This window comes from Myotis davidii, unplaced genomic scaffold (genome assembly GCF_000327345.1).
Source record: "Myotis davidii unplaced genomic scaffold, ASM32734v1 scaffold49, whole genome shotgun sequence".
Lineage (NCBI taxonomy): Eukaryota > Metazoa > Chordata > Mammalia > Chiroptera > Vespertilionidae > Myotis > Myotis davidii.
Window position 1 is genome coordinate 2,612,432 of NW_006300375.1, and position 13,984 is coordinate 2,626,415.

General features: G+C 35.3%; 1 protein-coding gene across 1 annotated transcript in view; it reads left to right on the top strand.

Moving 5' to 3' along the window:
* Nucleotides 1-13,984, top strand: part of SEMA3E (semaphorin 3E) — a 222,869-nt gene that overhangs the window by 203,316 nt on the left and 5,569 nt on the right. The window contains exons 15-16 of the mRNA XM_006777144.2: nt 697-764; nt 2,338-2,477. Of these exons, the coding sequence (XP_006777207.1) occupies nt 697-764; nt 2,338-2,477 (208 nt within the window). The remainder of the gene's footprint in view (nt 1-696; nt 765-2,337; nt 2,478-13,984) is intronic.

Genomic DNA, 13,984 nt, shown 5'->3' on the forward strand with positions numbered 1-13,984 from the left:
TATATAATGTTATAATTTTTCAATTATATATCTAAACAGTCTGTAAAATATGAAACTATGCTAGAAGTGACCCTGATTCTAATAGACAGAGTTGCAAGATATCCTCTTAAAAATGTACAACATACCACCACATTGAATAGCAGCATATAATTTCTATAAATGATGTCTGAATAAAAGAGTAAGTTAAATATGTTATTGGTTACCTTTTGATTAGCAACTGTGTTTGGGCTGATTGATCATGATGGCTATAGAACAAAGTATTTGGACTCCAATACCATTTTTACATGTACTATTTTATAAAGGAGTTTTATGCATTTTTTACTCAAATACTCTGCTTCAAATTCTACTTCCTTTCTCTGCACACATGCCTTACCACTCAAGACCCTCATTTCCAATTAGACTTCTTATTGAACTAAATTTTTAATAAGATGAAGAGAGCTTTCTTAAATTGATTCAGTACCCAGAATTCAAACTGATGTGAACACTTAAAGAGTAATGTTATAAGGATCTTCTCCAGTGAATAACATTCAGTGGAAATATTGAAAACAATGAAACGCAGATTTTATCCTTGTTTTGTGTGACTGATCAATTTCTTTCAGCAGCAGAGTGCTACTTGAATCTTTAACGCACTTGGCTATATTTTAAAGTCTGGAAAAATGCAAATCTGAACATCTAAATGCATTTACTTTCTTCCAGGCGGTTCCGCAGACAAGACGTCCGGCATGGAAACGCAGCCCAGCAGTGCTTTGGCCAGCAGTTTGTCGGTAATCCATAGGAAATTGGTTGCTATGGGTTGCTTACAGTGTACATTGAAGAGATAGCGCACATTTCTTAAAAAGGGTCCTTGTTTCCTTTGTGATTGATATATACAAGCCCAGTGTTACTGAAAGTATTCTTTTTTCTTCCACGCAGTTAAAATATGAATTTGACCTATAATCTTTTCTGATTCAGTAAATGAAGTTTTATATACTAGTAATACCACCACTTTTGTCAAGAGTGCTCTAACTCGTGTTAAGTTACCTACTAAGTTTTGGGATAGAATCAAGTAGAAAATCTTTGATTCTTTCGCTGAAGTAGAACAAGCTGAGGGCTGAGGTTGGCTGCGCAGATGTTGGTTTCTGGGGAACAGGGGTAGGTAGGGACAGTGTTGCGGCTCTTCACACCGTGATGGTGGTTGGTGCATGGGCTGTGCTTACTGTCACCGGTTTCACCGGGAAGTCACGAAGGAAGGGGCACCATGGTTGCAGACCAGAGGTGTTTATACACAGTTCTAGAGACTGTGGTCCAGTAGTCGCTTGATGGACCCTAAGCTGACTCAGGATTTTGTGCAGGACGTAAGTCTCTGAGAATATTGGTTAGAGAAAGACGGATCTTAATCTTAGAGAAACGTAGGGGTCAGTGTTAAAGGTGAGAACACAGGCATAGGGAAAAAGCCCTGGGATCTAGTTGTTGAATTTGACCTTGGTTAAAGCAATAACAATTAAAGCCACTTGCTTTTATTCCCCACTGCAGTGAGGTATACCTGCCTGTGTGCAAATTTAGGTTCAAGTTCAGTGGGAGCCCTGCTGATCCAAGATACAGTTTATAATCAAGAAGCTCTGGTTCACAAAATCCTTAGTTCAGTTTCATATCCTTTTCTTACTGCAGGAGCCTGATATCTGGAAAAGTACAATCCCTTGTCAAGATGCCACTCACTCTGTTTACATAGAGCCCTATCACCTCGATTTCTGCTGTCTGCTTTTGTCTCATGCAACCGTGAATTGAGCCCTATGCCTTGCTTGAACATTTGTTGCTCACCTTTTCTTACCTTCCCTGCTAAGCACTTGCCACTGATTTCCTATGTATTTAACACTGATAACTAATTTAACACTGATGCATCCTTTTACTGTCCTCCTGATTGTCTTATCCTGTGAAACCAAACTCCCAGTTACTTCCTCCTGTCCCACCCAAAAGCCTGCTGTGTCTTTGATGTCGAGATTTTGGTATCCCACTAACTCTAAAAAACTCATTTAAGTTACCTTGCGTTGAAATTAGCAATAAATGAGAGTTATTCAGGGCTATATTTAACACTGATGCATCCCTTTACTGTCCCCCTGATTGTCTTATCTTGTGAAACCAAACTCCCAGTTACTTCCTCCTGTCCCACCCAAAAGCCTGCTGTGTCTTTGATGTCGAGATTTTGGTATCCCACTAACTCTAAAAAACTCATTTAAGTTACCTTGCGTTGAAATTAGCAATAAATGAGAGTTATTCAGGGCTCTAATGAATAATCTTTTAGAAATATTATTTACCAATAAAATCCAAGTCTCAAGGCTGATCTTAACATTCCTATTGTAGGGGATGCTTTGGATAAGACTGAAGAGCGACTGGCATATGGCATAGAGAACAACAGTACGTTGCTGGAATGCACTCCACGGTCTTTGCAAGCAAAAGTGATCTGGTTTGTACAGAAAGGACATGACACAAGGAAAGAGGAGGTAAGTCAAAGCTGCACATTCACACCATGGTGTCTTTCATAGAGTGAGCAAAAAGCCAATGGATGATTATTTATTGGATGCTTAAAAAGAAACAGTCTTCTTATGCTATACATGTCATTTAAAAAGTGGGGTTATTTACTGTGTGTTTTATATCTATATATCAGTTTCAAACACTTATACACATAGATGTTTATATACAGCTGAGTTAAATATAATATAAATAAATTACATATACACATGTTTATATATATAATTTAGATCCTGGAGGCTAGATTTTTATTCAGGAGGAACCTATAGCTTCATGATTTTAGTGCCATATTATCAAAATGATGCTCTTAACTTGTACCTCCCAAGGCAATGTTCTAGAAAAATAGCAAACTTAAACACCATTAACACTGTATCGAAGACTTATGGATAATCAAATTAAAACAGCAATAGCAGCCGGTATTAAACTGGTTGTTTGATAAAGCTGTTAAACATGTGTGACACGTTGACACTGGGGTTCCACTCTAGTCCACAGGGAACAAAAGAAAGGCATCAGCTCTTTTTATTAACCAGATGTAGTGGCGGAGCTTATGTTTCTATAATCATTTAAATAATGAGTGAAGAACAATGTGGGCAACGTTTAGGAGGACAGCAGCATTGAAAACATACATACAGACTAGTCTGGAGGTAGTTACTGGCTAAAAGAATGCAAGTCTAGGGAGCTGGTTGTTTATAGGAAGAGGTCCAGGGCATGAAGCAGAGAAACAGATAAATCTTTGTTGATGTCCCTTCACCTAAAAAAAAAAATCTTTGATGTTGATTTAGGATTTGAGCTCAATTTTCACAAAGGTGGGGTTATAAAAATAGAAAGTAGAAGAAATTTTGGTTACATTAATGGAAAATAGATGTTGGTGAATATTGGAGAAGTGGTGCTTGGTAAAGAAAAGTTTGCCCATTGAATAAAGGAAAGAAATTCTAGAGACCTGCCGTGGGACACAAGGGAGAGCTAATAGTGCATAATGGAGAGAGTGACTGAACGGAGTTTCCACCTCATTGTGGCGCTAGAGACCAAACATTTGTCATTAGAAGCCAAAATTATTGATTCCAAATATAGAATACATTGACTTTTTATGCTTTTTCCCCTAGCCTATTGTGAAACTAAAAATCCAACAGGATTTTGATCCAAAATTATACACTACATTCTGAAACATGATTATATTTGTAAATCCCAGGTTCCTAATATAGCTATTACAGAGTAAGTTGCTTCAACTTAACAAAGGCTCTAGAAATTATATAAAAAGGCAATCTGGCTGTAACCAGTTTGGCTCAGTGGATAGAGCGTCGACCTGTGGACTGAAGGGTCCCAGGTTCGATTTCGGTCAAGGGCATGTACCTTGGTTGCGGGCACATCTCCAGTAGGGAGTGTGCAGGAGGCAGCTGATCGATGTTTCTCTCTCATCGATGTTTCTAACTCTCTGTCTCTCTCCCTTCCTCTCTGTAAAAAATCAATAAAATATATTCAAAAAGAAAAAGTTCAAGATGTGGTTACACAGTTGGCAAAAAAAAAGGCAATCTGAAAAGGAGAATCCCCCTAAATTTTACAATGCCGTAAGAATAAATGCATATCCAAAATGTTATAGCACATTTCATTGAAGTAAATTATTGATTTAGCACTAATGTATTTTCCATTCCTCAAATTTGAGGTGAAACTGGTTTTTAAATTCTATCAAAACTTACTTGGCAAGAGAGGACCTGAGAATATTCTGTAATTATCCAGTTGAATGGCTTCAGCAGTCAGAGAAGTAATTTTTTCATCAGTAGTTTTCTTCATTCAGATTATTCTGTTTCTAATTTGGAATTCACCATAAACTGTCTTATTTGGAAATCTTTAACAAATAATTTTGACATGCTGCATCCATCACAATGTTCACTTTTAAGCTTCTTTCTCCCATTGTTGATATTTCTGATTTACCCATATTTTAATCCCAATTTTCAACTACATTTAAGTAGCCCTGACTGATATATTCACTGATATTTAAATTTTTGAATGTACTTTCTTCATTAAAAGTTTAGCTATAAGAAATTAAGATAGAACTTAATTTCTATAGACATAGCAATCTGATTTATTCACAATCTAAAGTAAAAAAAAAAAACACACCCAAAATTGACATCAACAGAAGCTGAATGTGTCTGCTGTATACACAAGCAGATGCACCTTTTAAACATTTTAGAGTCTGTGTAGAGTATTTTTTAAAAGATTTTGAGTTCAGAGTTGTATATAAAACCATTTTGTACTTATTACAGTTACTGTGAGGCAGCTAAGATAATTATTTTATCAAATCTTGACCCTGGAAATGCTTTTGAGAGTACCTGACTGTGGCCTTCAAGGCTCATCATGGACACTGTAAGCCACGAGAAGTCATTTATGTGCAGTCAAATCAGAGTCCCTGTGAAAATTGATTGTCATGTGTACATCTTCCTTTTCCTGAGCTGAAATTTTGAGTTTGGGGTCTGCCTGCAATCCAATTTCAGCCCTTTGAAGTCACACAGACACACATATTCAGGCGGATATTTCTGTTGAAATGAATCTTTAAAAATGCTTTAGATAGCCTCTAACAATTCAGTTGTCTAGTTTCTAAACTGGATTACTGCAATTTCCTCTTAAAAATGTACTTTATAGTTCCCTGCTTCCTTAAATACCATATATGAAACATAATCTCTGTACTTTTTATTTATTTCATAAATTTTTATTGAAAGTCTACTTTATTAGTACTTCATAAAGGAGCATTTTTCCTTGGCTTGATGACCTGGCTAATCATGGTGAGTCAGTCATTGTGAGGTACGGAGGGAAAAGGCAGCAGAAAAGACTTGATAGATGGAGCTGCTCTTTAATGTGTGCCTGCTGCACACGGAAACCATGCTAGTGCCTTACCTGGTTATCCTTAGATCTCACAACTGCACATGAGACATAGTAATCCTCCTCTTACAAATGCGGAAACCGAGAGAAGCAGAGCTCATAAACAGTCAGCGTGGCCCGTAAACATAGCTGGGAACAAAGCATAGCTCGTAAACAAAACTGAAAGAGCCATAGCTCATAAACAAAGACAGGCCCCAGATTGGGGCCAGGTATTTCTGGCATTTTTAGACTATATCATTGTATTCTAAAAGTGGATTTATAGATGAGATCATTGAGACACAGACTTTCCTGATTACCCACAGCTAGTAAAGTAGATTCACATACAGGTATCTATGTTCTTTAAACTAAACCACGTAACCTTCTGAAATCAGAATTCTAAGTACAGTTTGGGATGCTTTGGGACATGGGCCAAATGGAAAACAGTTTACTGCTGAAGTTCTGGAATTTGATTTCTGAAAAAAATGCTCCTGGTGTCAGCTTGAGATGTATAGATACAGATTAGATATAGATATAGATATAGATATAGATATAGATATAGATATAGATATAGAGATGTAACTATAGATGTAGCTATAGATGTAGCTATAGGTGTAACTATAGATGTAGCTATAGATATAGCTATGTTTTTTCCCATCAGAATTTAGTGGTGTATACTGCTACAGCTTTGGTGCAAAGCCAGTAACATCGTGTTTAGATGTCTGAGAACCTGCCATTATCTTTATGTGCAATGGCACATTAGCTGAAACATTTCCCACTCTAAGCATTAATACTAGGAGTCATTAGTATATGATATACACATGAATGTATTTCTAATCTTTTCAGACTTCTACTCTATGTCTGTTAGTAGAAGAACAATTCTGTGTCAAAATAACTGTGTTCTATCATTTGAGTTCATGTAGATATAAAACTCAGAGCACTCTATCTCATTTTCTTGGGTTTATGTATTCATTTGCCTTATTCATTCATTTGAAACTTATTTATTGAACATCTACCATAAAGCACTTACCACATATTCTGCTTTCATAGAACTTGTATTTTGGACAACAAAGAAAGATGATGATAATAATAATAATAATGACAACCAACAACAATACTACTAAATAATAATTATGATTAATGTATCAGATGATCCTAAGTAGGAAAATGCAAGAGAGATTGCTTGCAGGGAGAGGTTGCAATTTTTTAAATGGGTGATCATGGAAGCTCACCAGCAAAGTGATATTTAGAAGAAGACTTGAAAGGGGAGGTAAGAGGCCACATGACCACATTGGAGAAGAACTTTTAGGACAATGAGAACAGATGGTACAAAGGCCCTTGAGGTACCAGTGCACCCGATATCTTCCAAGAACATCAGGTTGAAGGTCAGTGTGGCTGGAGGAGAATGAGCACCAGGGAGACTAATAACTGTGAATCATAGGGCAGGTAAAGGGCAGCTCAAGGAAGGATTTGAACATTTTATAGAGTGGCTTTATTGTTTGCTCTAAGTTAAGTAGAAAACCATTGGGTAGTTTTCAGCAGAGCCATGATATGATCAAAACTTGGTTTTAAGAGCATCAGCTCATGCACTGAGGGGTCGCAGGTTTGATCCCTGGCCATAGTTGGTGTGTATGAGAGTGGCAACCAATTGATGTGTCTCTCTCACCTCCCTCCTCTCTCTCTCTCTCTCTCTCTTTCTTCCTCCCTCCTTTCCCTTCCTTCCCTCCCTCTATCCCTCCCTCCCTCAATCTCTCCCTCCTTCCACTCTAAGAGCAATGGGGAAAAAATATCCTCGGGTGAGGATTAACAACAATAAAAATTGGTTTCATAAAGATCACTTTGGTAATTGTATTAAGAATATAGTAGGTAGGGGGTGAAGATAAAGGTGGAAGCAGGTAATCATTCAGGTGATAGGGACATAAATCTTTATGTTCAATGGCACAACATTAACTATTATATGCCTTTTACTGTCAGGATCAAATGATGTACAAGTGGCTACCTCATACACATAATAGCAATGTGCAAAAACTCTCTGGTATTATTGAGACTTGTGAAGGCTGTTTAAATCTCAGATGGAATACTTTTTCTACCTTCTGCTCTTATCTCTGTTTAAGTGTCTGAAATTAATATTTTGAACTCAAAGTTCACTTGAAGCCTGATTTAATAGGTGATAAGTCATCGTTTCAGCCTCTTTGAAGTCCATAGTCTTATAGTGAATATAAGAATGTAAACAGATAATTAATTATGCTATAGTATGTTTGGTATAAGTTATGCTGAAACTATGGGAAAGGAAAATGGTCTTAATCAACAGACCAAGTATGCAAGTGGAATGATGGAAAATCAGGAAGAGTCAGGGCTTAGATTTTTATTTGAGATTATATTTGAGTCGTGTCTACTCAAATGGATGAGTAGAAGTTAACTAATATAATCATAAGTGGTAGAGGTGAGAAGCCATGTGGTATGTGTATATCTGTGGCTGGGAATAAGATGCAGAAATGAGTAGAGAGATCAAGGAAACATTTCACTCTCTCTGTAGCCAGTGAGAACACCTTAGATAATCTGTTTTTACACATTATTCTAGAAACTGCTATATAGGCTTGGAGGTTAAGCTAGATGTCAAGAAGACCATTTAAGAAGGTATTTCAATAGTCAACTGAAAGATTTTTTACCAAAACTAACAGTGTTAGCAGGAATATGGAAGACATTTTATTTTTATGAAATAGCATTGAGTGCATTTGATATTTGAAGCAAAAGAAAAGCAATAAAAATGATTTACATGTTCATTGTTTGGATGTTTGTATGGTCAATAGTGGAGTATTCATGATTCCAGAATATAGAGAGGTAACATGTAACTGTATGTGTTTCAAAATTTTTAACAAAGTTTGAATCATATTATATACACATAAATGTGCCTTTTTATCGACTGTAGTGGTAATATTAAATATTATTTAAAACTATTTTATGGAAATGAGATAATCTATCATTTAGATACAGGATAATGAATTTAACAGATCCATGATGTTGATTAAAGCCATTGGCTATTACAAATAACATTTCAATTTATCTCTCTGTGCATATTGTGCACATCTATAAATAGTTTCCTAGGAGAATTTCCTAGATGTGAATTTGATAGACTGAAACATATAAATATGTTAAAGGGTTAAATATAAGCATGCAGAGTTTGAACTAAAACTCTCATTAAATAAGTTATGAGTTACTCTCGTTTTAAAAAAAAGCTGTAGAAATGTACACACACCCCAACAATAAATGTGGGTACTTATTTACTTCATCTATAACCAACCCTGGAAGTTATTGTTTCTAAATGTTTGTCAATTTGATGGTTAAAAATATCTTGATTTAATTTTTGTTTGTTTGTTTACTAGAGAAGTTGAACATGGGTTCTTGTTTACTGGTCATTTCTTTTATTTTTTTTTTAGTAAATTGTGTTTTTTGTGTTTTTAACCTCTGTTCTCATGGAGTGTTGGTAGTTTTCTTATTGATTATAAAAGACTAGAGGCCTGGTGCACAAATTCGTGCACCAGTGGGGTCCCTCTGCCTAGCCTGCGGGATCGGGCCAAAACCAGCTCTCCGACATCCCCCGATATGTGAGAAATATCAGCAAGAAATAGTGTAAGGCAAGTGAGTAAGCTCTGGTCCCTAAGACCAGCATTATAATTTATCTTTTGGTAAGCATGCAAAGTTTATTTCCCCTTGGTCCTCCATTGATCTTCCCACTGTAGATTCTCTATTTAAGGGAAATATATTTGTGTGTTTAAGAGTCCTAAAAATAAAGTATCTCACTTTAAAATAGCTAATTATAGGTATTTTATAGAATTCTTAAATTATGCACAAATGTGCATATTTATTATGGAAAATTCAGGAGATTGAATGTAAGTTAATATTAAATCTACAAAACTTCAACTTCACTCTCAATTTTTTTTAACTCTGTGCCAAAAGTTGTCACTTCTCAACTTTGACTTCAGATCACATACAATCAGCACTTCCTTCCAGCTAACTTCGTGTTTATTGCATCCAGGCTATATGTGTACAGTTTTAATTAAAACATAATTTTATTGATGATTCAATGCATTATGGAGACAGCTTCTCTTGTAAAAGAGAAACATAAAAACTGGAATATACAATTTACATCTTTTCATGTTTCAGTTGTATTATGTCAGCACATCCTTATTTTACCATCTTGTTTGCTAAAATGACTCATATTTTCTTGACCTTCACCAATGCGAACACATGACAGGAAGTCTAAAGAAATCAATGACAGCCATACGTTTTCATTTTTTCTTTACACACATGTACTGAAAGCATCAGGTTTGTTCCACATTGATATAATTTATTTTGTTTTTTGTTTTCATATTATGAAGTGCATGAACTATTTGCCTCATTCGAAACATATTTAGTAGTTTTGATGTTTCTATTTCAGTCCAAAATATTCTCATCATCTCTGAACTAACAGTTCTTTACAGATAAATATTCAAAATTTACATTTTGAAGCATTGAGAAGTATTTTTACAATGCCATTTGCCCCATATCTTAGTTCAGGAGTAATTAGCTGTATAACACATTAATTTCACTTTTTCATTCACAAGGACAAAGACAGTTCCTATTGTATGAAATGAAAAATATAAAGCAACTTTCTAAAAATAGAAATGAATCTAGATTTTAAATAGGACTTTCTTCTTTTTTACATTCGAAGAGAATTCAAAACATCTCTGAAAAGTAAACATACTTTCCTAAATCTATGGAATCAAATGTGGATCTATGTTTTATCCTACTGAAACCCCTCTAATTCTGGGCATCTAAGTAAACAAAGCAACATAGTAATGTAGCAAACCCATTGCCAGGCACAGCGTAGCTACTCAAAAATACTAGTTCCTTTCACTTAACAATTCTTCTTGTTCTCATGTAAATTATACTTCATATAGTCTTCTAGAGAACAGAAAATATACTAAAAATATAGCAGCTAAGAACTGTGTATCTGCACCACTTTGGTTAGGCCCATAGAATAGCTCAGATTGAACTGTAGTTGGGAACCTTGTCCTCACATGACCCTGAGGGGTTACCGTAAGGAAATGAATTTATTGTAGTGCTGTTGGTTGGATGCCTGCCTCTCATTTTATGAAAACAGAGAAGAGATTTTACTCAGGCCTCCATGCCAGGAAAATATGTAGTTCTTATAAGGAATAATTTTAAATATATTAGTTCTTATAAGGAATAATTTAAAATATATATTTAAGAGACGTTTAGATCTTAGAATTAATCATACTTTCTTCTTGCCTTTGATCACTAGGCGATTTAGAATTGAAGTTGTACTCCAGTTATAGTAGCTGTTCAGTGCTTTATGATGTGCATTTTTGTTTTCAAACATTAGCTTTACTTTTATCCTCTGTCCTCCTACTTTCCCTTCATCCTGATCCTCCTGATACTCTTATCTGTGGAAAATTTTTTAAAAATACCCTTAAACTGATTATATAATTAAGTAGTTATATAATCATATGACCGTAGAAGCCTCAAGCATGAACAGATTACAAACAAACTTATTGGTTGCCACACCAGGGTAATCATTACAAACACCTGAAGGGTTTTTTGTTGTTGTTTGTTTTTATCTTTGGTTTGTTTTTTTGCATTTTGGTTCCTATTTTTTACTTTCAGATGCATAGTTTAGTTAAACATACTACTTTATTCACAGCACATTGTCATGATCTGTCCACACAAGTCCCTTCTTGTTTGATTTTATTTTTCTTGGACCACCTTTCTCCACTTTCATCTTGCTTCCTCAGATGCATCATTGTAATGATTGCAAGGTATCCAATCCTACATTTGTATATTGAATGAATATATAACATTTTGAGTTTGCATGAGCCATAACAGTAAATATGCTATAGATCTTATGCTTCTTCTTCTTACTTTTTAAAACTCAACACTGTGTTTCTATGGCTTATCACTGTTGTGTGTTTCTAGTTCATTGTTTCTGTTACTAATTGAACATAGCAGGCATTCATTGCTCTCAATTGATCCATTCTCCTCAGAGTGGACCAAAAGTGTCATCAATTCCCACTACTATGTCTTTAATGATCATCTCTGCAAATAATACCTTATACATCAGCATGTAAATTTTTGCATTATTAACTATCAAAATCCTTCATTTCTCTAATTATTGTTGACTTACTTTCCAGAATTTCTTCACCATTTTCACTCTCAAAGCTCCCATTTCCCCACATCCTCACCAATATTTAGTATTTTCTAGTTTTTTCCTTTCTTCTGTGTGTAAGGTAGTATCATTTTTAAATTTGCATTTCTAAAATTACTATTACTAGTTGAACATAACTTGAATGCTTATTAAGCATTTAGGTTTCTCTTAATTTCCTGTTCATATACTTTTCCCCATTTTTCTCATATATCTCTCTTTACTTTCAGGAATTCTTTGTATTTTCTATATATTAATCCATTCTTGAATATAAATGTTTAAAATTTCTTCTTTGATATAGTTGGTGTTTTTTAATATAATATTTTTTCACAGTATGGTTTTGAGTTCTTATTTATGATAATTTTCCTCTCATCATCTTCTTATAAATAAATTTTTCACATTTGGATCTTTAATCTGACGTATAAATACAACTTTGTTTTATATATATAGTGAAACAGATTTCTTAATTGAGCTATTAAGAACTCACCCTGTCTGTATTGGGTAATCATCTTTCTCATGTAGCAGGTTCATATTGGAAAGTGTTTTTAATAATAGAATGTTTTTATTTTTTATGCTGTCACATACAATGTATTTCTGTAAGTCCACCAAAAAATCTTTTTGAATTGAAGACAGGCCAGATAAACAAACAAACAAATATATAAATTCTGAGTCTTTATTTCTTGACTGAAACTGATTTCATTGTTAAATATATTCTGAACTAAACCAGTTCAAGGCCTATGAAAAGGATGGAGCCATCTAGTTGAGACACATGGAAATCATGGCTTCTTCCTGACCAGCTACCAGATGTGCAGGGTTCTTTGTTCAATTACTTTTGTTATTTGACATTATGAAACATACTGAATCAATCATTATAGCTAAGAATATTAAAACCATTTCCAGTAAGAAATTCTGTATGTTTTTATATTACCTATAAGAATATTTGATAAAATGATGTATTATGTACCATCTTATTGACCAAGTAAATCTGGTCTGCAGACGCAGAAAAAGAACAACTGGATGAAAAACACTTCTGTAATCAGGATTTGAAGTTGAAGGTATCCATGTTAACTAAAGTGGAAAGATTAAATCGTGGAAGGACTTCAAATACAAATCTCTAAGTCATTTATTATTTCTAGGAATTCATAGGCTGTGGAAGTCAAGCTTAACTTTCAAGGTGATTTAATCTACACAGTGTACAATCATCCAGATCTGAGAATTAACACTACTTTTATTCTTGAATTTATGATTCACTGTAACCAGGAGGAGAGACCTGAATTCTGAGACAGGCCCTATCTCTAATATGCAAATAAATGAGGTAGAACAATTCCCATTATAGTCATCTTGCTTCCACATCTTCAAACTCGTCTGGACTTTATGCATACACACAATGCCATGTTTCTTAAGCTGGGGTTTCTGATAATGGAAGAAATTCCTTCTTTTTTGACAGATTTTTTTTAAAGCACTCTTATCCAGAGATCAATGATTTGTATTTATATCACTTTTGCTTTTTGTTTTATTTTAAAACACTTTCATGAACTGATTGCTACTTGCCAGAATATGGGCTAGGTGACTTTTATGTTTTCTCTTGTGTGATTCACTCTCCCAGGAGATTTAGCAGAGGGAGAACCAGGGATCATCATATCCAGTGAGGACGTTTGTGTGCAGACGCTTTCGGGTGAAGGCAGTTTCCCAGAGCTGCTTGTCCTGTGTATCTGTGAAGCGTACATAGCCCTTTACACTAATGCTAACTGTTCCCCAAATTATGCTTGCTTCTTTCCTAGCCAAATCCTTATTGGGTTTACATAGAAATGGTGAATTACTTGGTGAATTACTATATCCTTATTGGTATACCTCATTGTCTTGCTAGTATACTCTGGACAGATTTATAAGTTTTCATTTTCACTATGTTCTGAGCACTCTACTCATTATGGAATAATCATAATAATTAAGAGGTAGGTCTTTGCCCTTATGAAACTTATTATACAGGGTGGGGCAAAAATAGGTTTATAGTTGTGAGTAAACAGAGTTTATTCTTGTATTATTATTTATTAATTAGAGGCCCAATGCACAAAATTTGTGCAAGAGTAGGCCTTCCTTTCCCTGACTGCCAGCACCGACTTCCCTCTAGCACCTGGGACCGGAGCTTCCCTCTGGCCGTCGGCAGGCACCCAGGACCCAGGCTTCCCTCACAGCCCCGGCTTTGTCCAGAAGGTCATCCAGAATGACATCTAGAAGGACATCTGGTCTAATTAGCATATTATGCTTTTATTATTATAGATTAATAGAGGCCTGGTGCATGAAATTCATGAAGGGAGGGGGGAGGACGTCCCTCAGCCCTGCCTGCACCCTCTTGCAATCTAGGACCCCTTGGGGGATATCCAACTGCTGGTCAGGACCTAAACCAGCCGTGGGCAAACTACGGCCCAT